The sequence below is a fragment of the Diplotaxodon limnothrissa genome, linkage group LG10, assembly GCF_057381915.1.
Source record: "Diplotaxodon limnothrissa isolate DT_005_m linkage group LG10, D_limnothrissa_male_GT1.1, whole genome shotgun sequence".
In the NCBI taxonomy this organism is placed as follows: domain Eukaryota; kingdom Metazoa; phylum Chordata; class Actinopteri; order Cichliformes; family Cichlidae; genus Diplotaxodon; species Diplotaxodon limnothrissa.
The window spans coordinates 15,264,799-15,292,108 of record NC_140605.1 but is presented as its reverse complement, the minus strand read 5'-3'; the positions used below and the strand labels follow the sequence as shown (position 1 = coordinate 15,292,108).

The 27,310-nt window shown below is 40.8% G+C and overlaps 2 protein-coding genes across 4 annotated transcripts; one reads left to right on the top strand and one right to left on the bottom strand.

The window, feature by feature from the left end:
* The first annotated feature begins 371 nt into the window (after nucleotides 1-371).
* LOC146624088 (serine/threonine-protein kinase PAK 3) lies at nucleotides 372-14,303 on the top strand. 3 transcript variants are annotated; one of them, XM_085363675.1, is made up of 15 exons: nucleotides 372-543; nucleotides 682-782; nucleotides 3,762-3,915; nucleotides 4,039-4,076; nucleotides 6,949-7,011; nucleotides 8,361-8,516; nucleotides 8,598-8,772; nucleotides 9,406-9,469; nucleotides 10,471-10,519; nucleotides 11,568-11,680; nucleotides 12,447-12,564; nucleotides 12,746-12,845; nucleotides 13,028-13,224; nucleotides 13,358-13,495; nucleotides 14,164-14,303. In XM_085363675.1, exons 1-15 carry the CDS (start codon nucleotides 372-374, stop codon nucleotides 14,251-14,253), a joined length of 1,728 nt encoding a protein of 575 aa, XP_085219801.1. In that variant the 3' UTR covers nucleotides 14,254-14,303. The 3 variants fall into 3 exon arrangements, with proteins under 3 accessions (XP_085219801.1, XP_085219802.1, XP_085219803.1); XM_085363676.1 differs by having other exon boundaries at nucleotides 8,598-8,773; nucleotides 9,401-9,469; XM_085363677.1 differs by lacking the exon at nucleotides 6,949-7,011.
* A 3,161-nt stretch (nucleotides 14,304-17,464) lies between these two features.
* Nucleotides 17,465-26,810, bottom strand: LOC146624087 (calpain-5-like). Its single transcript, XM_085363674.1, has 13 exons — nucleotides 26,773-26,810; nucleotides 24,780-24,962; nucleotides 24,501-24,632; nucleotides 23,379-23,587; nucleotides 23,064-23,256; nucleotides 22,789-22,979; nucleotides 21,283-21,360; nucleotides 20,994-21,189; nucleotides 20,777-20,899; nucleotides 18,902-19,104; nucleotides 18,356-18,477; nucleotides 18,123-18,259; nucleotides 17,465-17,635 (listed from the first exon to the last, which is right to left on the bottom strand). Exons 2-13 carry the CDS (start codon nucleotides 24,942-24,944, stop codon nucleotides 17,465-17,467), a joined length of 1,920 nt encoding a protein of 639 aa, XP_085219800.1. The 5' UTR covers nucleotides 24,945-24,962; nucleotides 26,773-26,810.
* Between the last annotated feature and the right edge of the window lie 500 nt (nucleotides 26,811-27,310).

Below are 27,310 nucleotides of genomic sequence, written 5' to 3'. Positions count from 1 at the left end.
ACCAGCTCCTTCTTTTCATGTTGTATCTGACTTACTCATTGTCATTACTCATTGGTGTTACTGATACCTGCTCCCTTTTACACAGCAGGTCTTGGTGAACCAGAACACCTAATATGTACTACAAATGGAAATAATGCTTTTGTGTATAAAAAATGGTATTCCTCAGTTTAGCAAACTTAACATTGTTGTGTATTATGCATAGGGCTAAGTGCAAGTGAAATTCAAAGCTAAGATCAGTGCAGAGGGTTTTTGTAGCTTTCATCACCTGCTGCTGTTTGAGTTCTTACTGATCTATACATAGACTTTTTCACACTGAGCTCCTACACCTCTCTCCTTCTCTCTTTCCCAGGGCATTGTGAGTGCTACTAAAGATGTCTGATAGTGTTGATATTGAAGAGAAACCACCAGCCCCCCCCTTGAGAATGAACAGTAGTTCCCGAGACTCTTCATCAGTGAATCACGCATCCAAACCGCTTCCAATGGCTCCTGAAGAGAAAAACAAGAAGGTCCGCCTGCGTTCCATCTTCCCCGGGGGAGACAAGAGTGAGTATCCTTCTCAACATGTCGCCTTCAGGCTCAGCAGCACATTGGATCACATGGTTTACTTGTTTCCTGTGTGTAAAGAAAAAAAATAGATGTTATAAATGAGCTTGTAAGCAGATTTTTGTCAATTTCCTTTAGCAAACAAGAAGAAAGAGAAGGAACGTCCTGAGATATCCCTACCCTCAGACTTCGAACACACCATTCATGTTGGCTTTGATGCTGTAACAGGAGAATTCACAGTGAGTATCGCTTTCACCCGATGATCAGGCATATAAATGAGGACAGATGTGCTTCTAAAATTCACCTCTCATTTGAAAGCAAACTTACAGGCACACATTTCAAAATTCACATTTCCCTAAATTGATAGAGTCAGCTAGTAATTAAATTTCCTCCACATAGGTTTGGTAATACAAGTGACCCGAATGACAATCACTCGAACCTATCAAGTGAAACCTGCACTTGATTCCTTCAGTGTTTCCTGGTAAATTACATTTTAGGTCCAGGTAATGTCTTTGGCATTACCTAGTTTGTGATTCAGTAGAGCAGTTCCAGCACAGATTTTTAAATGCAAAGGTAATTATTCTAATTATTTAAAGCTTTACAGATGTATGAATACAATTTACTACTCTGTGGTGAATTTTGAACAGTAAAAACTACAGTCTTGGGTAAAACTAAGTTCACCACATTATTCAATAACTCGGGGAACCACCTGTAATAGCAATAATGTGAAGTAATTGTATGTCTCTCACATCATTGTGGGGGAATTTTGGCCCACTCTCCTTTATGTTCCTTCATTTTACTGAAGTTTGCGAGCATTTAATTAAACGCAGCTCTATTAAGGTTCTGCAAAAGCATTTTATTCAGGTTGAAGTCTAGACTTTGACTTGGCCACTGCGACACCTTTTTTAATTTTTTATTTTTCAGCCATTCTCTTGTAGATTCATTGCTGTGCTTGGGATCATTATAAGATAAGATAAGATAAGATAAGATAACTCTTTATTGTCATTGCACAGTCATACATAGTACAGTAGTACAATGAAATTGGAAAAACTGTCCTACGTCGGCACTACATATAACACAACACGACACGATATGACACATCACAACGTAACAAACAACACAACACAGTATATTAACTTAGTATAAAAAAGAAGAATAAGTGTATGTGTATTGCACACTGTTATTATTGCACATTAATTATTATTGCACCTTGTTATAAATATAAATATTATTGTTATCGTTTTAAACATTGTTACCTCCCCCTAAAAAGTCCAGGGAGGTATCCAGTCAGGTCAGCTATTTACATTGATCAGGGCTATTGCCCTGTTGTAAAAGCTGTCCTTGAGTCTATTTGTTCGGGACCTCAGCAGCCTGAACCTCCTGCCAGACGGCAGCAGCTTAAACACCCGGTGTCCTGGGTGTGTGCAGTCCCGTAGGATGCTGCGTGCCCTCTTGAGACAGCGAGTGCTGTACAGGTCCTTCAGGGAGGGAAGAGGGAAGAGGATGTCCAATGATTTTTTGGGCCATGTTGATGACCCTCTGGAGTGCCTTTCTGTGTGCTGTGGTGCAGCTGGAGAACCACACACCGATGCAATATGTCAGCACACTTGTCCTGTGCCATGACCCAGTTTCTGTCAGACAGCCTCACATTTGACTCTAGAATATTTTTTGCTATACCAGAGAAGTTTTTAGTCGAATTAATGACTACAAAACAAGCCCCAAATGTGGTGCTGTGCATTATGGCCAGGCATCTCCACGTTGGTTTCCCTTGTCCAAAGGACATTGTTCCCAAAGTCTTGTACTTTGTAAACCTAAACTATCCCGCCGTGTTCTTATTAAAGAGAAAAGGATTTCTCCTGGCAACCTTTCCAAACAAGCCATACTTGTTCAGTCTTTTTCTGATTGTACTGTCATAAACTTTAACATTTAACATGCTGAGGCCTGTAGAGTCTAAGATCTAGCTCTTAATTTTTTGTATGGTCTGACCTTGGGATGAATTTGCCAAATTGTGGGGCTGTGTTAACACACATTTGAATGCTCCAGACCAGCAAACTGCTAAAACTTGTGTTTTTTTATAGATGTGCTCACACTGGCTGATAACCAGCTCATCAAGTGCACTTTATTAGCAGCACCTGGCTGCATAACAGTTCTTTTGGAAGCAGTAAGGGTGTACTTATTTTTTCACAGGACCATGCGGACTCCTGTGTGTACAACAGTTGTTTTTATTGCACTCTTTGCATTTGGTTAGCATCCTTGGTGAGATTCTCGTTAATGGGAAAAGTATTAAAAAGATGCAGTAAACGATAAAAACAACATATTAACATATTCGTACACCCACTCACTCATAATAACAGAGATACATATATTGAACCTAGACTAGTTTGACAGTGCTGGGAATAAACTACTAATGCAAAGTCTAGTCTAGTCTGTCCTATACTAAAAAATAATTGTAGGAAGTTTGCGTCTTATCATCACAACCCTATAAAAACGTCCTTACACTAAGGATTACATATTCGGGACTATTTGACTACCAAATGTGCAGCACAGGACCAGTAACAAATAGTTCCTTGTTCATTTAAAAGCTATGTGCCTGTGACACACAGAGCTCTTTTAAGAGTTTTGAAGCAGCCACTTTTACTTGTTTCAGGGTTTTCAGGGAGAATAAAGTACATCGCTCTCGATTTTTCCCTTGATCTCCCTCCAAGTATGATTTCTTTTTTTTAACCTCCATTGCCAGCCTTTTTTCCTCCAGCAGCTGATTTGCTTTTAATAGTAAAAATGTGCATGAGTTTACAAAGCTGGCATGAAAGAAAGCCATTGTTGACGGATATTCACTTCCCATTAAAGATAAAAAAGAATTGTCTCAAAAGATTATTTTATGCTCCGAGTAAAGAAAGCAATAATGCTTTTATACTAACCAATTAAATACAAGGATAAAGCTAGCGGCTTTCTTTTAAAATTCATTTCTTATAAAAAGCTAATCAATTTTTGTTGTTGACTGGCAATATAAAGAATATTTATTTACATGGAATATTAAGGATCTTTTTATTTAATCGATGTGTTTCAAATTGTTGATCACTGAGCTTTAGTGATCAAATATACCATGACGTTAAAAAATGTGAGAAAAGCCTACATAAACATTTTGTGTTTCTCTCAGACACAGATTGATCCTTTTGTCTCGAGATGCTTTAACCTGTGGCCTCTGTCTCTTTGTAAAGGGCATCCCAGAGCAGTGGGCACGGCTCTTACAGACCTCGAACATCACCAAGCTGGAGCAGAAGAAGAACCCGCAGGCCGTGTTGGACGTCTTGAAGTTTTATGACTCCAAAGAGACCGTCAACAACCAGAAGTACATGAGCTTCACTTCAGGAGGTAATCTCACCTAAATACTCATGGAAAATGTCAGTTAGCAATATAAAAGGCTAAAAGATCTGCATCTAATACAAAAGATTTTCAGTATGTTGTTTTAAAAAAAATGTCTTCTTTTCATTTCAGACAAGTCAGCACATGGGTACATAGCAGCAAACACTCTGGTGAGTTCTTGTAAACCTTCTTTGGTCACTGTTTGTGGTTTTCTATGACTAAATAATTTATTTAGAAATCATAATCTAACAGAGTTTATGCCAGTTGCTCTCTTCATATCCCTGGACTTATTACGATGGTATATCAAATCTCTGACCCATAGCCAGAGCCACGATCTCTGCAACATTTTATTGCTTTCAAAAATGTCTGATTAATGGATGCAGGCAAATAAATTCTTATAACTTATCGAACAGTGTAATCATTTAACAGGTAAGTTGCAATATTAGGTGGTTTATTTCTTTGTCCTGATGCTCAGAGTATTAATGTGCCTCTCCACCTACACCCCAGTAAATCTTCATCACTTCACCCTCGCTGTCTCTTTCTGGGATTTTCTAGAATAGACCGTGTTACTTTAAGGCACGTTCTCTTCACACAGCCTTCTCGCTCTAATGGACAGAGTGTGCGTGTTCCCCTCTGGAGGCTTACTGCCATCACTATGTGGCATAATTCCCTGATTTTTGCATACATGACAAACACTCTTGCAGCTCCCGCATAGAAACGATGGCTGCTGCGAGAGCCACCACTGAGCTTTGTTTATTTTTCCAATCGACTTAACCAGATTTTGAAATAGACGGAGCTTCAACTGCATCTAGAAGGACTCCCGCTGTGCTGACCTCATTCCTGACTTTGACCAGAGCAATCTATGCTTTCTGCACGCTGGGTGAAGAAGTGGAATCCGAGTCTGTTTAGTAGGATTTGCTGCCCCGGGCAAACTACGCTGGGATCTCTTCATGCAAAGCTATTGCTTGATACAGCTGTATGCCTGTGAAGGGCAAATGGGTGTGGCAGTCCATCTAAAAGATTGTGTGAGTGAGCACAGTAAGGCTATTCTAAAGCATCTCAATCTTGGACCGTCACAGTGCTCAACAGCATGCAGAGGTGACTCAGCTATCGGTCATAGTGCCAATTTTAAGTCTTAAGGAAACAGAATTACAGGAACGTTGCCAAAAACTCCTCTATTGAAGAAAGTCCTCATCAGCTACAGTACCTCATATTATTTCAACATCACTTTATGCAGAAAAATATGTGAAAACTAATGTTTTGTTTGCTGTAAGCAGCTCTGTCTACAGCCAGAAGCGACCATGTTTAAATGGGTGCACTGCACAGATACAGATGCCTCTAATTACTGTGAAGTAATCTCTAATAAAATGACTAACTGCACATTGCTACAACAGCCTTTGTCTCCATCTAACTGTCAGTCAAAGCAGCTGCACTCCTAACTTTGGGCGTAAACAAAAATCCAGCTTCTTTTTTTGTACCAGGTTGTAAACATAATTATTTCTGCTGTAATGTTGAGCATTTTAATGTGGAAGTGTGCAGCAATTTACTTTGCAGCCTCAAGTGGTGATTAGAGAAACTGCAGCTTTTGCTATGTTGGTTTCATATTTTAGCACGTAGAGGTTGCTACCCATAATAATAATAATAATAATAATAAAATAAAATAAAAACCCTATTCAATGTCTATATCTAAGATTTTCATTTGAGCTCTTTGAACTTCAGTTTGAGCCCGCGGTGTCTGCCTGACCTTGACTTTCGCTCAGCATACATATATAGCTGCATATTTTGGCAGTACAGACATCGTGCTGCATCCAAATCCAAGATTTGGTCAGGCAGAAATTCACGAGGAATTTAAAGTGCCAAACGTTATCCCCAGAGTCCTCCTTTATGAGACATTAGATACACCCCAGAGATTATTTTGGCAGCAATGATTACTTTGTGCTTTTTTTTAATTGTTAATAGAAATTACATTAGTGAAATGAAACAGTCAAAATAATTTGACACATTCTCAGGAGACATTGCCTGTCCTCAGTTTTCTTGGCTCTTAATTGTTGCTTTAAGTGATTCATGTTTGGGTTTTCCTTCTTTATTGGAGCTTTTTAGGAATCTCTCCCAGTTAGCCAACCGTTGAGTCATATGGTATAAGGCCACTTCACCTTAGCTTCCTTTTATTACGAGTTTGTCAACAAATACCTGTCGCTAAACCGCTGTTCGTGTTACTACATTCATAACAGGAGCGTGGGTTATATCTCACATTGCACTGGCTGTTTTCATCACTTGTGTATTGATGTTGTTACTGTAACGTCTGATACTTTGAAATCCAGCATGGTTGGTGCATGGGTCTTTTTTTTTTTTTTTTTAAATGAGAAGAATAATATTTCATGCAGTTTGGTTGTGCTCACACAAAACGTGCATTCTGTGGATGGTTAATTGAGAGAAGAGTTTCCCAGAGGCTTTGATTTTTATCAGCAGCGAGTAGTGATTATGCTCGAGTATCTACAACAGTTACAAACTCCATCGACATTCCTGGCTGCCAGCTAGTGCAACATGACTGCGAAAAGTACTAGTCGTTTACTTAAACACAGTACTCTCGGGTTTCAAAGTAAATATAGTGGAAAGACATATTTTTGACACATCACTCTGCCTTGTGTGTGTGCGTGTGCTTGACTAGACTGGGTGTCATTCAGCTGCGATCTCATTTTAGTTGAAAAGGTTGGTTCATCACAGAATCAGACATTAGGCGCATACATGCATCTGCTCAGGATAATGTTATTGTCAGTACTGTAGTGTCCAAATATGATGGTTATATAACATAAAAAATAATAATAAAAAGACAAAGATTGTTCAGGACTTCAGTGCCATGGACAGGTCTCAGGTGACGTAGTATATCTCTATCATGTCCTTTCCTCTTGCTGGCTGTGGGATATAATGCACGGACATGACGTCCACCTCTGCCCCCTCCACCCTCTCCTAAAGTTCACATAGTCTTACACATGTGTGGGTTTGTTTTGAGTAAATCCTCCCATTTTCAACCTTCACATTCAGAACCGGCTGCTGTCATCTGGGCCTCCTGTCAGCCTTAGAACCTGCAGCGCATTATTTGACAAGGTAACTCCTCCATATTACTATCCACATGACTTATCTCTGCATTGGCCTTGAAGCTAAATTCAACTATTTGACCTCCTACTATTGACTATGCCATCTGGCTAATGCAAAATGCACACAATATTTCATTATGAAAGCATCATCACTCTCTGCACTGAGATTTCACGGGGGATTGATTGGATCTTTTTGTTTTTGATGTTCCAGATATATTTGTCATCTACCACAAAGAGCATCTGTTAATTCTTTTTTGACTGGATCGTGTAGCAGAGCAGTGGCGCATGCCACAGAGGGTTGTGATGACTGTCAAACTGCATGTATGAGCTCATACTCCTGAAAATTTAATCCAGTAATTTGCCTGTAACTTCATCACCATTGTAGACATTACCGCATGGCTCCCTTGCTGGCTAACTGCTTACAATTAGACAGACAGCCTTTCCTGTACTGCAGTCTTGGCCCAGCCCACTTTGGAGCAGGTCAGAGGCCCAGTATGTCTGAACGAAGGACTGAGACTTTTCCCTCAGCCAGACCCTTTCCCTTTAATCACTAGAACTAAGCTGCACTGCTTCATTTATGCATGACAAGACTTGAAATAGATGAAGTGTTTCCATTCCATAAGAGGAAGATGATCCAAGGCAAGTAGAGTTTTGGATTAGAGGGGGAAAAGGCTGAGCATTAGACATAATAAATATGTCTGGGGCTTATTAATCACACTTGTTAAAAGGTAACTCCCACATCAACGGTATGTCTGCAGCTCACCACCATGCTGCACACTGCTGCAGTATGCTATCTCTTACAGTCAAATATTTAACAGTTTGTTACTTAAAAAATTCATTCTCATGGCACACCTTACCAGTCCCCACAACTCCAAATGCTTCTGATAAACTGCACTGGATGCCACCTCACTCTTCTCTCTTTAGCTCACACCTGACTTATTCTTTCCTTTGCTATTAACTTTTTTTTTTCTGACAATTAATCCTGATTTGTTTTTGCTGCTTTCATGTGAGTGACACTGAAAATTGTTTTGGCTTCATGCTAATCGCAAGCTAACTTAAAATCAGTTTTGAATGCTATCTTTATTAGTCTCGGCGTACTTTTGGCCTTTAGTAATCTGATTATGTATGTATGTTGCACAGAATCATTTTGAACCTGAACTGGCCAAGAATCAGATCCTGCACTTTGGCTGGTTTGGGGTCTACAGACTGTTCACAAATAGCAGTAACAAAGAAAAACTGTAAAAGGAAAAAACAATGGATACGTTTAAGAATCTGCACTTTTCTTTTCATTCTCTTACTTTCATTCACTGGCACATACATCTACATACATCCACACTGACTTCTAACTCTACCCTCCAGGGTGCCAAAACATCAACAACAGAACCCCCGATTGCTCCGCCTGTGTCAGAGGAGGAGGATGAGGAGGAAGAGGAGGAGGAAGAAGAAGAAGACGAAGAGGACGACGACGATGAACTGCCCCCAGTCATTGCCCCTCGACCGGAACACACCAAATCTGTTAGTTGGCATCGTGCGCTTTGCAGAATTGTTGCGCTGTGATACCTCTGCAACTCCTTTGATATCTTGCCTCTCTTGCAGATCTATACGCGCTCCGTCATGGATCCACCAAAGCCTCCCACCCCCGTGAAAGAGGTGCTGACTCCACCGGAGTCACAGGTCCAGCCGGAGAACACGCCCAACACAATGTATCGCCATACCGACCGGCAGAAGAAAAAGTCCAAAATGACGGACGAGGAGATTCTGGAGAGACTCAGTATGTACAGTTACAGCTCCATGTTCTTACGCTCTGCCCTCTCCACACTTCTGTGGATAAATTTAGGAAAGACAGCCTCATCTATTTGCCCAAAATCAGTCGCATTCAATGTCATTGTCAAGCACAAAAATATAAAATATAAACTCCTTTGAGGTTAAAATCTGTATATTCATTATAACAACTCTGAGGATGTGACCATTTGTGTTCGGCACTAGCTAATGCTCTGATGTGTATCTGTGTCGATTTGTGTCAGTGTGTGTGGCCTGAGCTGTGCGCTGTACTGATTTAAAAAGAGAGGCTGAATGTTTGGTTTCCAGTAGCTGTTTTCCATATATTACATCTAGTACACAACCTCTATATTTGGTAGAATAATTCAAAAGAACATGGAATAGTGGATTTCTCCCATCTCTGCAATGCAACTTTAGCTGAAATACCCAGAAAGCTCTGTGTATTAGATGTGAGTGTACATAAGCTCTCTGTGCAGGGTCTGCCTGAAATGAAAGGCCATAAAAACATTTCCTTTTTTTCTTTTTTGTGTGCCTGTGTGTGTTTGGATGAAGCGTCTCCTGACAGCGTGCACTGACACACACAGTACAGGACAATCATTATATATCTGCTTTCTCTCTGTCTCAGGGAGTATTGTGAGTGTGGGGGATCCCAAAAAGAAGTACACACGCTTCGAGAAAATAGGACAAGGGTAAGTCTTTCCATGATCATCAACCAGCCGTCACAGTTACTGAAATAGAGCAATTTCAGGAACAGCCAGCCTCTGCAGGAGATGGGGAGCTGTAGTGACCACTTCAGGGGGGCAGAGGCAGAGGGGAACTTGGCTGAATTACTGGAAGAAAAATAAGTAGAGAGGAAATGAAAACTCTATCCCGAAAAGGCCAAGAGCCAGATTAGCTCTGCCATTTTGTGTCTCTCCCTTTATCTCTCCTTGTCTTTTGTTCTTTTTAACACTGTGGCTTTCTGTCACTCTCCCTGTACATATGCACAGATAAAAGTGGTGTTGCTGTTATCGGCTCTGACGCGCTCACCTTTTCCATATTGGATCAGGAAGCTTTTATTTAAACAGTAGATGATTGTATATTTATTCTTTGTCAGGCTGACTTATTATTCAGAGTTGTACAGGTGTAGCTGACAGCAAGAGACAGAGGGGGAAAAACAAAGCCTCAATTCACAGTGGAGGTTTTTTCTTGTATTACAAGTTATGCTTCCTAATAAGGACAGATTGGCTGCATACCATTCCTTTGAGCAGCTATTGGAAGCAAGTGTGTGTGCTTGTCATTGCTAAGGTTTAAATTAGGAAATCTAGCTCATTAAGAAGAAGAAAAAAAAACATCTCTGGCATGAAGTGTGGACTTTTCCCCCTCTATGTTAATTCACAATTTCATAACATCATTAGAATACAACTTAATTTGAGACTTCTCTCCATATCAAAAGAAAAGGAAAAGGGAAATTTGGTCATATTAACACACTACAGTTAGCATCTGCTCATGCAACAGTGCAAAGGTCCAGGAGATAGTGACTCTGAACATGAGATCAGTCTGATGTAATGCAAGTAAAACCTGATTTATATAAGTCTGCCCTCGGGGCTTCTTTGTCACACCTCATATTTTAATCCTGAAGGTCTCTGAATAATGTAAAAAGTCACCACTATTTGCAGTGCTGGTGTAATTTTGATCTTGTGTTTTGCAGAGCGTCCGGGACTGTGTACACTGCCATCGATATAGCAACCGGCCAAGAGGTATAACAGACTGTAAACTGCTCAAAAAATGTAAAGGAACTCTTTATAATCAGAGTACAGCATCAACCCCCAAAACAGGAATCGTTTTACAGGTGGAGGCCACTGACATTTTTCCCTCCTCGTCTTTTCTAACGTTTTTTTTCCCACTAGTGTTGCATTTAGAATGAAGTGATACCTGAACCCTTCATAGGTTGCACGGGTAATCCCCCAGGATGACACATCAGTATGTGCTATTAACAGTCTTAAGAGCATGGAGGAGATTCCTGGACATAGGCAGTTCCAGGATGTAGGCGAGCTGGACAGGGCCGTAGATAGTCCCAAACCTAACAGCTGGACCGGTATCTGCTCCTTTGAGCAAGGAGGAACAGGATGAGCACTGCCAGATCTACAAAATGACCTCCAAAAGGATGCTAGCGTGAATGTCTCTGACCAAAACAATCAGAAACAGACCATATTGTCAGACCCTATGCTGGTGCAGTGGGTCCTGGTTGCCTCCTGGTGCACGACAAAACCCAGCAAGAGTATGCAGGCAATACCTAGATGAATGATCCCACGTTTGCCTGACCTAAATCCAATTGAACACCTCTGGGATGTTATGTTTCAGCCCATTCAATGCTGCCAGGTTGTACCTCAGACTCAGTGATGCCTTGGTCCAGATCTGGGAGATCTCCCGGGACACCTTCGTCTCATTAGGAGTATGCCCCAGTGTTGTCAGGCATGCATACATGCACGTGGGGGGCACACAAACTGTTGAGTAGCATTTTGAGTTTCTGCAGTGACAGTTCAGCAGAATAGATTAGCCTGCCGCATCAGTGTTTCACTTTGATTTTCAGGATCTTTGATTTCAGCCGTCTTTAAGTTGATAATTTCCATTTCCGTCAAACGATGCGGCATCCTTATCCAGCAAGACGTTTTGTTTTTGAAATGTTCCTTTCATTTTTTGAGGAGTTTATTTAACAACATTAACATTCTGTATATTGTTTCTTTTTCCTTACCGAGCCATCGGGGAACTTATTGTACACCCAGTATATCTTGTCTGTTTTCTCAGGTGGCCATTAAGCAGATGAACTTGCAGCAGCAGCCCAAGAAAGAGTTGATCATCAATGAGATCTTGGTGATGAGGGAAAACAAAAACTCCAACATAGTGAACTACCTTGACAGGTTTGATTTCACCTGTAGAGTCACAGAAATAAGTAGAAAGATTTATGCTTCTGTGTTAAATCTACACCGTAGGTGTAATGAGTTAATTATGGTAATTAATTATAGTTGTTAATTTCTTCATTGGACACAGTTAAAGCTTGATGAGCTGAAGAGTCGTAGTGGAGATTTTTTCTTCTTATTCCAGCCTCACGTTCTATGCAGTCACCTGCTTACTACATATATGTTGCTAGTTCCAATAACCAAACATTACACTACAATTTAATATGGATTTACTGTTATTACTTAAGTTTGCAAGTAAACTTACCCAGTGTATAAATATAACTTTGCCAGTAGCAGCTGATCTGTGATCAGAACAAAGTTGATGCAGTTGACTGTAGAGTGATTTTGGCCTAGTGTGTATTATAGTTACCTTAATGACATTGAAAAATCCTCTCAGCCTTCTTTTCTTCCTCATCTCCTCCTCTTTCTTGCTGTTCTTCTTCTAATGGTGGTCTCATTTCATCTTAAGACATTACTGACACCTAGTGTTGTAAAACCGTATAAGCATTCAGCAAGGGCACTCAGCTCATGCAGCTTTCGAGCATCTGTTCCACTCGGCTCCTTTTTTCTTTTGCTTTATGTCCCTTTGTCCACAGCTAGCGGTAACGTGCTTTAGCTCTTGCTTCTTGTCATAGACTGCTCTGTCATCTCATTTTCTGGGCAAGGCTTGAGACTCGATTTGCCAAAGAAATATTAAATATGTGTTTCTCACTTTCTCTTTTATTAGTTACCTGGTAGGAGATGAGCTTTGGGTGGTGATGGAGTATTTGGCTGGAGGCTCGCTGACAGATGTAGTGACTGAGACCTGCATGGACGAAGGCCAGATTGCAGCAGTCTGCAGAGAGGTAAGAAGCCAAGTTTAGATCAGCAGTACTGCCAGATGACCCTAATATTAAGGTGGACTCATGTAGACAAGTTTACGCATTTTACCCAGCCTAGAGAAAAGGACCGTCTACGTCTAAATTTTTCCTGAACACGGACTTTCTTTCGTAGGTGAAGTTAGTAATGGGTTTTTTTTCTCTTCAGTGTCTGCAAGCTTTGGACTTTCTACACTCCAATCAAGTTATCCATAGAGATATAAAAAGTGACAACATCCTCTTAGGGATGGATGGATCCGTGAAGCTGAGTAAGCATTTATTCATTTTATTCAATAAACTTTGGCTTTGGTGAGGAGTATGATCAGGTTTAGAGACACTGTGTTGTGTTAAATGAAAGACTGCTGGGATCAAATAAAAAGAATAGAAATGCACGACTCAATGTTAAAACACCCTTGCGTCTCTCTGTCTCCCTCTCTCTCACTTCCTGCAGCCGACTTCGGCTTCTGCGCTCAGATCACTCCCGAGCAAAACAAGCGCAGCACGATGGTGGGAACGCCCTACTGGATGGCACCAGAGGTGGTGACTCGGAAAGCGTACGGCCCGAAAGTGGACATCTGGTCTCTGGGAATCATGGCGATAGAGATGGTGGAGGGAGAACCACCTTATCTGAATGAGAATCCACTCAGGGTAAGAGACAAAGCACAGCCACAACACGGAGGCTCAGTAGCCGTCTATGGTTCTTACAGTTTACGTGGAGATAAAATATTCGTATGTCTTTTTTCTGCGGTCCTTGCATGTTTGACTGCGATCATCTTTCCAGGCGCTCTACCTGATCGCAACCAACGGGACTCCAGAGCTGCAGAATCCAGAGAGACTATCATCTGTGTTCAGAGACTTCCTCAACCGCTGTCTGGAGATGGATGTGGACCGCAGAGGTTCTGCCAAGGAGTTGCTCCAGGTAAAAACAGAGACTTGAGAAATAAACAGTATGTAGACACGCTACCATCTGCTGCACTTTGACGAATATATCCAACTATGTGAGTGATGTGGTGTAAACGAGCCATAATTCTTACTACTGCACAAAACCAAATTGAGCTCAAAGTGTTGCATTTTGGCGTTCATCATCTTGTTCTTTTAACAAAATTATCTTTTTGGATAGGCAGGTCATGTACTAGGTTATCAACTTTTGTTAGTTACCCTGGAAACTGGATAATGATTCTTGGATAATGATAATAATAATTTCTCTCACCCCAACCGGTCGCAGCATATGGCTGCCCCTCCCTGAGCCTGGTTCTGCCGGAGGTTTCTTCCTGTTAAAAGGGAGTTTTTCCTTCCCACTGTCGCCGAAGTGCTTGCTCATAGGGGGTCATATGATTGTTGGGTTTTTTTCCTCTGAATGTATTATTGCAGGGTCTACCTTACAATATAAAGTGCCTTGAGGCAACTGTTGTTGTAATTTGGCGCTATATAAACAAAACTGAATTGAATAGAATAATATGATTCTAAGCGTACTATATTAAATCTACTCTTATGCTTGTTTTAATAATCATAACTGTATTTTTATGATATTGCAACACTCTTTGGATTCATAGGTACATTTTAAAAAATGATTTTTTGCATTTTCAGCATTCTTTCCTCAAGTTGGCGAAGCCTCTATCCAGCCTGACGCCCCTGATTGTAGCTGCAAAGGAAGCCATAAAGAACAGCAGTCGCTAAGGATGTGCTCTCTGTCCGCACCCGAGGCTGGAGCCCCGCCTGCGATGAGTGCTTTCATCACATCCAGGGGCTTGGGTGTATGGGTGTATGGGGGGCGGGTGACGTGACAGTGACAGCACAAGGAGGGGTTTGTGTGACTTACAGTGACAGCACAAGGACAAAAGACCCCCAGGCCTCAAATGTAGGATGGACATCTGGCCTTGCAGCGTCTCGGCCCATGCTGCTGAAAAGACCTTGTCTCCCCGTTTACTCCTCCAGCACTCTGTACATGTAGAGCAGTCTATCACAAGTGTGTGTGAGTGTGTGGGTGTGTTGGCCTGCGTGCGCGTATACAAACTGTGCACATTTCTTTGTGTCGTACGTCCTGTTTGGGAGGCGGTTGCGTCCCAAACCGAAAAAAAAAAACCATGAGAAAATTGAAAAGAAAGCGTGCTCATTTTCAAGAAGAGGCTCCAAGAGCGACGAGGAGAGACAAAAAAAACTAAACTTGAAGAGCCTGAATTTCCTTCCCTGGCAAGCTTTAGGCTTGATTATCCCTCCTCCAGTCCTTCCCTTCATGGTGCACCATCGGGCCACACCTGCACCTGCAGGGACTGGCTGATGTGAGAGCGTGATTCTGGACCCAGCCTTTGCCTGCATGACTACGGCTCTGTGGAAAAAACATAGCTACTCCTCTGCAGACTGTCACATCTCAAGGTGGAATATTTTTGCATTTTCTGTGTGTCTGTGTGTGTGTTTGTAAATGCGTGTAGTAGGGGTGCCACTACAGGGGAAAAAGTCAGGAATAATTTCACATGACCTATGCCAGCTTTAAACACCCTTTATTAATCCATTTCATATCGGTGAAGAGTTGGAGTTGGCGACGGTTGCCTGAAGTTTTGGCTGTTTCCTGTTGCAGACACACATGATCACTGATGCCAGAGCCAGAGCTGTGTGCTTGAGATGTTTATATTATGGAGATCTGTCATTTACTCATCCTAGAAGATGGTCATCTACAGTAAGTTGGAGGTCCAGCACCACACTCAATCACACCCAAGGATGCCCCAAGAATCACAGTGTCCTTAGTCAAAATACACCCAACAAACAAATGCTGTGAACAAAAAATATCTTTATCCAATTGAAACTGACAAACACGACATAAAGGGAAAGTACTTCAAATGCATGTGTTGTGTCCAATGAGCCACTGACCACCAGCTGCCCCTCCTTCCTTCCCTCCTTCCTTCCGTCCTTCCTTCTTCCTTTTTGTACTTATGATGCTGCTCATTCATTCTTTTTTCCCCCCTCATTTAATTGGATGTTATGCAAATTCTTTCCGTGATATTTACATTTTATCACCTTGTGGGTGTGCGTCAGATCAAAAAGAGGGGGATGTTATCAAGGGAGTGAAGCAGGAAGCAGGGAGTGCCATTTTACGATTGTACCTTGCCCTATAGCGCTGAAAACCCTAGCCGAGGTTCACATTGATCGCCATCATTCCTTCCATACTGGGTTTGCTTAAACTCACTCCTCTGTACAGAAGTTTAGATTTTGTGTCTGTATTTGCTGCCTTCATTGGACATTTCCCATGTAGCATCTCCCCCCCCCCCCCGTGTGTGTGTGCGTGCGTGAGTGTGTGTGTGTTAGGGGGCTACCTCAATCTGCACTAGAAGATGCCTCACTCGTGTTGTCCACCTTGACTTTGAGGTGCAGGGTAGCTGCTTAGTCATATTGTACCTCCACTGTCCAGCGCAGAAGATGGAGTGACGTGAGACAGGAGGAAGCAACAGAATCCATGCATGTAAAACAAACTATACACTGTATGTCATCTTCAGATAGGTTAAGATTGTTAGGATATGTATGTATGTATGTAAATACGACGGGAACCCCCACTTTTTTTTCATAACTATGTAACTTAAAATGACAATATTCAGGTTGCTCTGTGGTATGTATCAATAATTGTTTTGCACCCTGGAAATAGAAGAGAAAAAAAGAGAGAAAAGCAAACACACAAACGCCGTCTCTGCACTCCTGGATCCACCTCTCCTGTTTGGGCTTTATAGGACACTCCTTCATCCGGACAGAGAGCCGATGAATGCAGCACTCTGTGTGCGGGCCCACACAGTCTGTCCTGAATACCACTGCTGAGTGTTTGTGCGTGTGCGTGTGTGTGCGTGTGTGAGTGCGCGTGGTAGGTGTGGGTGGCCTGTTAGGAAGCTTCGCCAGCCCTGGGACATCTGGCCTCTGCCCCATGTACAGGTCTGAACTATGAGCACAAAGGTGAATTTCGGGATGAGAGACACCGCCGACGTGCCCCCTTTTCTGTGGTTGCTCCTGTACATTCCTATCTTCTGAATGTGTAAACCTGTACACGTGGTGTGAAAATTCCTCTATTAATGTCTATCAAGAGAATGGAACAAAGACAAAAAATGTTACTTTTTAAATTATTATCTTTATTATTATTATGATTATTATTACTACTACTCTTATTATTGTCTAGCTTTGTAAAACTGCTGATCCATCTGGCATACCTCAGCAGGCCTTCCCCCATCTTTGGAAAAGGACAAATGAGTGAAGGGGAAATGAGGTTTTGGATAAACTATTTTTAATTGTGGTTGAAGCAATAGACTTTTTGAACTTTGAATTGTGCATGGCTGTGTCTTGAGTGTCCAAAAAACAAAAAAAAAAACTGAAGGAAAAAAAACCAACAAAATATTGCAGTTTGGGAACTGGACTGAAATAAAAAGAGGAAGAAAACCAGAGTCGTAGCAGTGTTTGGTCTTAGGATTTCTTTTAATTTTTGTTCCATTGAGGATTTTCTTAGTACTCATGAGAACGAACCATGATTGTAAACTGCTGGAGGAAAGAAACAGAAGAGGAATGCATACGTGTAACACCAGGTGTAGCATGTAACACGTTACTCTGCAAAAAGGCGACTGTACAGGCCGCGATCTTGGTAACTGTGAGGCCTGAAGGACAAATACTGCCATGTTTCTCACAGTGTCGTATCAGAATAATCGGGGTTACAAACACATCAAAATAAAAACTTTATATATAAATTATAAAAGCATGAATTAAAAAAAAAAGATCAAAAGTAACGAAAAGGGAGAGATTTTCAGTTTGTCCCATAATTCCCTGCTCACATAAATTCACCTTCATACAAATGCATCCCGCTGCTGGTTTTGATGCTTGTCAAATAAGTCAAAGCTGAGAAAGGATTCAGCCCTCTCTCCGGTCATATGGCAGTCAGCTGAACCGAGGTGACGATCCTTAGGCCGATGGTGCCGGGCATCTGCCGTCCTTGATCTGTGAGCTGAAGCCTCTGAGGTTCGGTGGGGTCGTTCACTGACCCGGACAACACGACTTGGCCCATAAATTCATCCTTCACTGCGTTGCTGTTCCACACCTGAGGAGAAACAGTCAGTTTGAAATATATTTATCTCCACACTCTAAAATGTAATGGCAAAACAAATGTTTTCACTCATTAAACAGATTAGGAATTTAAGATTTGCACACGCAGGATGAGACTTGGTCCAATATGCAAATTAGGCTAGTGGTGTAAAAAAAATGTATTGTTGTTGTTTTGGCTTTTATGAGCAGAGACGGCACTTAGTTTACATTTGATGCAGAATTGTGTGTAAGACTTCAGGTAAATTGAAAGTTTATTCACTGTTAAAAGCTGGGAAATTTGTTTTCTTATGCTCTTGAAACCTTTTACAAACTCTTTAATGAAAACTTTACAGTCTTTGAGATTAAAATAACGCTGATCTCTGAAAAGCACACATGTCTGAGAGACATAGTTTCAACCGGACAGAGGTGAGAAATCCCTTTGCTCCACCAGTCACTGAGAATAATTCCATTAAGCAGGACTAATGAGATAGACTGCATATTACCTGCACAGTTATGGGCTTGCTCAGCTTTTTCCTGTAGAAAACACCACTAGTTGCAAACTCTGGGTTTAAGGTGTCCTTGTGGATGGTGGATTTGACTGACTTGCCCTCACATGATATGATCACGTAGGGGTCTGCACCTGCGTGAAAGAGAACCAGATTTGGTGGATTAAAGACTCATCACGCTGAACAGAAGTGTTATAGCAGGAAGTTTAACTTGTGGAAAGTCTTCTAACCTCCTGTGCGGTCCTGATTCTGCAGCCCCTCAGCTGAATGTACATAGACATGAGTCACAGCTTGTGGGTAACCAATGATTGAACTCCAGCATTTTACCTGAGGCTTGTCCACTGTCAGCTCCCTGTGAGAGTAGAGAAGAGTTAAGAGTTGGCAATGTGGCCTTGTTCTTACTAGAGGCAAACTGAAAGAGTGGAACAGTAACATTACACCTATGATTCATAGACAAGGCTGAGTGGATGACCTGTATTATTAATTTGTGACTATGAGTTGCTGTGCCAAAAAGAAACAAAACAAAATCTGGCAAAATAAAATATTTGGCCAAGAAAAGCAATAGAAGTTACTGTAAATCACATTTAAATGGTCCCTATTTCCCAAAACACTAATTTGAATGTTTTCTTGGACTAAAAACGTACAAACAGCTGCCATGTCAGTCACTTTCCCAGATAAGTGCGTTATTTTTGGAGTTATTGATATTACATTTTTGTCTGACAAACTCAGCTACACACTGTTGTTGGCTTGACCTCACATCTACGGCACTGTCCTACCTGCAGCCGGACTCCACATCAGTGAAAACCCGGAGCATGAAATCGCCCAGCGTAAAAGGCTGGAAGGTGGTGGGGAAGATGACATATCGGCCCTGAGTCAGACTGATCCTCATGAACACTGTCCGAGCATTGATGTAGGTTGACGTATTTACACACTTTTGGGTCAGGATGTCATGTAAACGGTACTTCCTGTTCAGCTCCACCTAGAAAAGAATTTGATATTTTGTGAGCATAATTTACCAAAATCCTGTGCAACACAGTTTGGAGCTACTTCAATAAATTTCAAAGGAAATGCGATTACAAGTGACACATGAAAATATCACCTAAGAAGCATATAGTACGCTCAAAATGAATGCAGCTTGACATACAGGGTGAGCTTGACTGCAAGCTTAGCTTGCAAAAACAATTGATCAAAATAATACGACGTAGCAAAAATATACAAGATTACATAAATTACGTCTACTATACAAACAAATCTGGGTAGCAGAATTTCATTTTTCCCTGTTTAATTTATAGCCATCTTACTTAAAGGTGACTTGAACTCTAATGAACTGCACTTTTTACTGCATGAAGGAGCAAAACCTTCCGCTCCACCGCAGTCAGCTGCATCAGTATAGCAGCAATCCGAAAAAGTACCTGGGCAGAAAAATGACTTTTAAACTGCATTTTGCTAATTTTGTACTTAATTAAACTACATTTGAATTCGTGCCAGAGTCAACGAATACATGTTCTTCTTGTTCATCATAAACTTTAATTGATGCCTTTAAACGGCGTAGTAAAGAGAAGTGGAAAAGAGTTTTCTGCCTCCTGGTGGCACAAAATAGAAACAATAATTGAATTTTAACACGCGCATTACTGTGTTGAAATTTTATGGTGCTGATATTCATTCCTGTCCAGAGTTTTGGCAGCACTTCTATCAGCGTGTTAATAGTGCACAGTGTGTGTCTGAACTTTGCCATGTCTCTGTCAACTAAAGTCTCATTACAGGAAATGGGCCGTCAGTTTTGTCACACTGGGTTTCATGGTCTCATTTAAAGGTGACAATCTAATCGCAACATGCAGGACAACATCAAGTTTTAAACCCGTTTCTGAAACACACCCCAGGTTGTAGTGATCGGCACTTATTGTATCTTGTGTCTGTTTCAGAACTCAGTGTATCCATGTATTTCATACTTTTCAGCTTTTTTTTGGCCTGGTTATGATTTAGCAGACATAACACGTGAGTCCTAAATAATCCCTGCACACTGCTGCACAAGAACACAGGCATCCGAGCCGTCTGAAATCATCACAAAGATTTGAGTTTGGTGTTCGGTTCCACGCTGCTTTTCAGCCTGAAGCAATCACAGAAAGTATGTGGTACCTTTTTGTGTTTAATCATTTATGGTTCAGGCTGCTGAAATGGTCTGTTTTGGTTCTGATAAAACACTCAAGGGGTGTAAGTTGTTGGAAAAAACAAACTTATCACTGTTTGGTCATTAAATGAGAAGAGAAAGTCAATTCAAGCCAGATTTTTTTGACCAAAGTGATGCAGGATGGGGTGAAAAGGCTTTGCTTTTGACCAAAATAAACTGAACTTTGATTAATGTTTTCATTCCAGACAAGAATAATGAGCCGTTCACTAAATGTGGGCCTGCACCGTATTATTATCCCTCATTTCTAGTCCTGCATATTGAGACAATTTGACACATTTTCTTTAGACTTTAAACATTTACAATAGCTGTGAAGCTGTGAAGAAAGTCCCCTCAAACTCAGCACACACAGCAGACATTATTCTGACAAATGAGTATGACATGTTTGGCTATATTTTAAGCATTTCACATCTCCCACAAACACAGTCTTTCCCACATATGGAAGGGTTACATGACACTGTGATACCTTAAAGATGCCAAAGCCAATGGTAAGGTTTTCTCCGTGACCTTGAGGTCTGTGGATTTTCATGTCTCTCTGTTGCAACGAGATGAGGACCTCATCAGTCTCCTTTGTCACATCAAATAAATACTGCAAAAGAAGTTGAAATGGAGTCATCACAGATGTGTACACATACATGAACAGAGGCGATGTAAGGAGAGAGGTCATCCAGAGCCTGCTGTACCTGTGGGTTCTGCAGGAATGTCCGTTTGTGGTTAGCACAGCCCCCACAGCGGTTTAGAAGTGGGTCAGCATTTTTGGACCAGCTGCCAAAGTGCACGTACTCATTCCAAGTCTTATGGACGCTAATCAATGAAGTATTTATGACACGGCACACGTCTGCATCAGTGAAGAACTTGCACCAGTCTGTAAATGACATCCTGAAGATTTGAACAGAATCTATTATTAAAATCTGGAAAAGTGGGATAAACTGTCCTGAAATAGTGCTGTGATTGAGGAAATTCATCACTTACCAGAACTCTCCATCATCTTCCACTGTGATGCCAAGCTTATGCCTCTCTGTGTCACCAACCTTTGCCCATTCCTCAGAACTGGCAAACAAGAATAAAGCAAGGAAGAATGTTTAATGCGCTTACAAACAGCGCACAGATCAAAAGACATTTTTTCATTTTTGGACAATTGCCTGTCTGAGCCAGTAGCAAAAGTTTCCACAGAGACTTTGTAACACTGAAAAAATAAAAATACCTGAAACTCCTTTTATAGATCTCTGTAAAAGTCTGTAAATAGTTCAATCTAAAATGCTGTAACATCCCCGAGTATTAGCCAACAACTTGCCCTAACATTAAATTACATTACAAATTTAATTTACAGACAGATGGAGGTTTTGCCATGAAGAAGTCATTATTTGGCATTATTAGGCTCAGTCATTGTAATTCATTATTATCAGGCTCTCCCAAAAACTCCCTAAAAATGCTTTAGTTGATCCAAAATGCTGCAGTGAGAGTACTGACACAGACTAGAAATAGAGAGTGTATTTGTCCCACATTGGCTTCTCTTCACTGGTTCTCTGTTAAATAAAGAATCAATTAATTCAATTAATTCAATTAATTAATCTTCTCCTGTTATACAAGGCTTGAATAATTATTCTCCATCTTATCCTAAAGACCTTGCATTAGTGTATACCCCATTAGAGCACTTTGCTTTCAGACTGGGGGCTTACTTGGGGTCTCTCAGGTATTTAAAAGTAAAATGGGAGGAGGAGCCTTCACGCCACTGTGGAACCAGCTCCCAGTTTGGACTCAAGAGACAGACACCCTCTCTACTTTTAAGATTAGTATTGAAACTTTCCTTTTTGATAAAGAATTGTTAGATTATTCTGTTATTATATGTTACCTTATATATGTAATCAAAGTAGTTGAATTAGAATACTGCTGTAGATCACATTATACCCTTTAATATAGAGTGTGTGAGCTGTATGTAGTTTAGTTCTCGTTATACTTTTGAGTTAACAGAACATATTCACATATTAGTTCATTAGATAAATGTGCATCACTCTGTATCCTTGATCTGCTGGGAATGTGTTACACTGTTTTCTTGACATGCTTAATTGTTGAATCATGAAGAGAAGGTTGTAAGCAGGTTGTCCCAAAGCAGGTTGTGAGCATTGATACACCGAGTATTGTCCCTCCTTCAGCCCAAAGATTCAAAGAATTGGGAGATTTCAACAGAATATAGATAAGGCTGGGTCTGACTGTTAGGGTCTTTATGGCTTCTTCATCTTCTGATGTAAAGTGCCTTGAGGCATCTGTTGTGATTTGCTACATAAATAAAATCAAATGTGATTGAACTATTTGAACCAACGAACCACGGCTCTGTTTTCCATATGAATCCAAAAAACACAAAAACAAGTTTGTAAGGCAGACAGCGTTCCATTTAAAAAGGCTTTTTTTGGCACAGTGTCTGCTGAAATCAGAACACATAGCAAAGACAAAATTAACTATAACAAGCTTCCTGCTCACCTGTCACTCCAGGCTCCTTTCCATTCAATCTTACCCCAGGGGTTTCTCATACGGATCAGAGGAATGGTTTCATTCTTGAAGTAGGCCAGCAGCCCATGACCCAAACGAACCCTCTTCACTGCAGTTACTGAGTACGCATGGCCTTTCACGAGCCCGTTTATCATCTTGAGCTCAATTTCATGAGGCTGTGCCTGTAATATTTTGCAAACAATTACTATCGGCATGTTTAAAGTGCTTAAAACACAAAGACGTGTATATTCAGAAACAGCACAGACCCTGATGGAGCAGCTTATGATTCCTCCTCGGTCGTACACCTTCAGCAGGTCATCAAAAAGCTTGTCTTGTTTTCCTTGGTCCTTATAAAATTGCCCTTCTTCTAGGCTGATGGCTTCAGATACAGCTCCACTGAAATCCACCACAGCATCACCAGTGTTTCCGCCCTCAAGGGACTGATAGCAGCCAGAGAGCCTGGGCACAGATGGTGTAAGAAATGCAGAAGTTTAGTTCAAAGCATTATAAATGCAGACGGGACCTAAAACTAAACCAAGTAAGAGTCTCCCCCCCAATCAGGCTATTTAAAGTATACTGACTTTGCATAGGCCTTTTCCAGCAGAGCACTCCAGAATTCGTTGGGGTCTTTCGAGTGGCAGTAGATGAGTTCTTCATTGATCGTAGGGAGTCGGTCATCGACCACCACGTCGATCCACTCACCAAAGATCCAGAACTGAAAGTGGAAGATTCCTGCGTAGTTCTCGGGGTGTTTGTCATCCCACTCCTGCTCCTTCCAGTCAGGAATCACCTGATTTGGCATGCGACATCACCCAAAATGAAATGTGCCCACAACAGATAGATTTGAACAAAATCACCAAAACATAAACATACTATAGTTTAGTATACACTATAACGAGTTCAACAAAACCCTTTAAATTACATCTTTGCTCATAAAGCGCTGAGTGCACGCAGAATTCAGACAAAAGATCTGCAGTTCTACACAGTATAGTGGAAGCATGCCTATTTAGTTCACATTATCTCATGACCAATAAATGCAGGTGTTGTAGTGTTTTATGTGTGTTATAAAATCAAACGTTTGCAGTGGATGGAACATACATAACGCTGTAATAAAGAATTGGCCATTAAGTTCTCTAGTTGTACCAACCCCAGGGATTTGAGAACATATAATGTGGAGTGGGTAAGACAAAATAAGTGACATAGAATGCATAGCTGACGTATCCTCACACTTTCAGTTTTTCTTCCTCTGCTCATTTCTTGCAACTAAAATGTGGAAAAAAGGTGAAAGATTTCTACAAAGGACTAAAACTTTTTGGTTGACATTTATTCTCCATCGCTAAGCCCCTCCAGTTCCTCTTCAGGTTTCCCTCTTTTCCCTCTTCTTCTTTGATTTGTATTTTATTTAAGAAAAAAAGATAAACCCAATACAGTCAAGTTTCACAGACAATTTTCTAAATAGCTGAATTTTGTATCTCTCAGGTTTCATAGTCCCTTTGCCCTTAGTTATTAGCAAAGTTACAGTACAATATAATATGTTTGTCTGCCAGATATATTGAATATATCCATGGGAGAACTTCCTTCCTGAAACGAATACCCTGCTGCTATAGTTACAGTATTTAAGTTTTATTAATGTACAGTTATCAACTTTAACGCACCAACTCCTCGACACCCACATTAAGAATAAAGCAACAAAGTTAACACACCTTCTGCCAGAGCTTTGGCTTCAAGGCCAGACAAGAGCAGGCTGCAACAAACCAGCAGTTTCCCACAACTCCCTGGTTCAAATCATGGGAGCTGATGCCCTCAACAAACAGATGAGGTTTTTTACTTATCTCCTACAACAGAGAAAATAACATGACAGACTGTTAAGACTTTAACAGTATTGAAAAAAAGTATAATTATAGGTTTAGTTTTTTCCTTTTCTTACATGCTGTCTTAAAAACAAACATGTGGCTTGATGGATATTAGCCTTGGCCACTTACCGCAGGTCGTTTCCACTTTACCCTACCAGGAGGTGGTTTGTTATAATAGAGTGAAGCGTTGGTGGCTGGAAACTCTGGATCCTCAAACAGCGTCTTGTTCCTGATGCAGTCATTCTTCAGGTCAGCGTAGTGCTGTTTTTTGTACGGCTTCACCGAGGAGACCATCGTGCTGAAGCCTCACAGCTGCAGATCGATGAGAGACACCAGACATTTTCAGACTATGTAAAGGAGGAGGTCCCAAAGCTGATCGCTATTGGGCAAATCCAGCTGAAACTGTTCTCGGAAATCTCAGCGTTGTTTCATTGCCAGATCATAGCAGACTGACCTTTGACCCAAAGTCCCTTGAGACAGTCTAGGTTTACTGATGAGCATACGATGTTTACATAGCAATATGCAACTTTCTTATTAACTATATTCTAAAACAGGAAATGAAAACTTTACAGTTAGAACACAGATTAAAAAAATGAAACATTTGATGTAAAGGGATTTTTAATCATCTGACGAGCTGCAGTTTTCTGATTGAATCAAGTGTTTTACACTGATTTAGATCCATCAATAGTGTTTGAAATCTTAAGAGAAAGTAAATAAAAATACATCACATATCATTCAAAGATCAACAGCAGTGACAATATTTGTGGCCAAAAGACTTTATGTAAACTGGCACGTATTGTGAGAATAATATTAATTATATTAAGGCTACATTTTACTTTGTGACAGAGGGAGTGATCATCATCACAGCTGTTTTCTCCAGGGAATGACTCTTGAACTCTTCGTCCCACTCATGTCAACTTCTGAGTGCTGTGTTTAGTCAGCATGAGCCAAAATAATTAGTTTTGATAAAGCTTGATATTTCATTTTTGCCAAGAATAACACACCACAGTGTACCAAATATCCTTTACTGGAAGCAACAAGCATTGAATTAAGAAACACTTTGTAACTGTTTCTTTATAAAATCAAACAAGTTAAAAAAAAACAGGGCAGGACAGGACAGGAAAAATGATTTAGAGTGTGCACAGATCTAGCAGACAGACAGAAAGAATCGAGCTAACTCCAAAACGTAAAGAATGAGAATTTTCAGATTTTTCTATAAAGTTCAAAATCATTACAGATAACTCATTGAAGACAAGAAAACATATCTGCACTATACCTCTCAGACGGCAGGTGTGCACCTATAACTTCCTGGTCAACAACAAGGAAGTTTCCAGGTGTTGTACTTGCCTGTGTCTGAGAGCCACACCCCGGTTGTTATTGTTCTTACTGCACTGGATCTTATCGCCTTGGCATTTTACTGTTTGACCCGAATACTTTGTGATGTCATGACTCCCAGATTTCTGAAATGGATGAATAAATCATTCTGTGTCTGTGGGTAAGGGAGTACACAGAGTTGTTGGTGAGTTTGTGCTTGTGTGACTGTTATCGGTTTGAGAGTTCTTGGCTAAAGCGCTCAGACAGGCTATTTTTGGTTGGTTATTCCATTTACTCTTTTTTTTTTTAAAGGAATATAAGTGTTTACGTGATGAAAACATTTGTTTCTCAACAGCACTTTGCAAGATTATGTCTCATACTGTCCTTTTAATCTGTATAATAAGTGAATGGCAGTTGACATTCCCCCCATATCCGGCATATCTGCCGGCACGTGACAGTGTTGTTAGAGATACAGTTCAGTGTTTTAGTTTCATACCACAAAACCCCCCCAAAAACTAAAGCATTTTATAGTCTGAGTTTATGCTGATTTGTGCCTGGGTAAATGTAATTATTATATTGTTATAAAAATTACTTTTAAATGGTATCAGTGTGTTACACAGTAAAAATGGCTGCTGGCCAAAACAAAGATAAATCTGAGCCATTCAGTAAAAAAAAAACAAAAAAAACAAAACAAAAAAAAAAAACCCAGATGCAGTAAATCCCATGAATCCACAGTAAACCACATATACTTGTTGAATGTTAAAACTGAAAGCACTTAAGTGCTTAAAATCTTAAGAGCAACACTCACCTGTCGTCTTGTCCTTGCAGTGATGGGCTCAAACACATCCAATCGTCCCGTGGGGGCTCCTGTGAGAGCTGTTTAAAGATCAGTCCCAAACTCGACACTGCAAGTTGTCCGGTCCTTTCATAAAGTGTGCAATCTGGTTTATCTTTTTTTCAGAACTAGATGCCGTTTCTTGAGTTTTAACTTGTAGCACCGAGCGCTTCCGTAAAGAGTAACACATAACACAGTGCCTGAGAACTGGTCTGACGAGCACCTCTGCAGCAGGAGGTGTTAGGCTGACATGGTGATTGGAAGGTGGGAGGGACGGTGGGAGACTGAAACTGAATACTTTCGGTACTACCACCCAGCCCCACTAAGGTGCAGCAAGTATGAACCTGCCCTGTTTTTTCCTTAAACATTAAAACTTAGATTTAACAAACATCCAAACACTGTGTCTCCGTGATGTAGTGTTGCATATCTCTGCTAAGAAACAAAAAAAACAACAACTTGCATTATTGTTCTTTAACTTTTACCATGTCTAATTGAATAAACATAACTAATA

Excerpts from the sequence above, each read along its gene's own strand:
- LOC146624088 (XM_085363676.1), top strand. The coding sequence starts at position 372 with ATGTCTGATAGTGTTGATATTGAAGAGAAACCACCAGCCCCCCCCTTG. Across the intron at positions 4,077-6,948 it reads ACATAGCAGCAAACACTCTG|AACCGGCTGCTGTCATCTGG; the intron begins GTGAGTTCTTGT and ends CTTCACATTCAG. Across the intron at positions 8,774-9,400 it reads GAGATTCTGGAGAGACTCAG|CTCAGGGAGTATTGTGAGTG; the intron begins TATGTACAGTTA and ends CTTTCTCTCTGT.
- LOC146624087 (XM_085363674.1), bottom strand. The coding sequence starts at position 24,944 with ATGGTCTCCTCGGTGAAGCCGTACAAAAAACAGCACTACGCTGACCTG. Across the intron at positions 22,980-23,063 it reads TCATAAGCTGCTCCATCAGG|GCACAGCCTCATGAAATTGA; the intron begins GTCTGTGCTGTT and ends AAAATATTACAG. Across the intron at positions 18,478-18,901 it reads GATGTGGAGTCCGGCTGCAG|GGAGCTGACAGTGGACAAGC; the intron begins GTAGGACAGTGC and ends CTACTCTCACAG.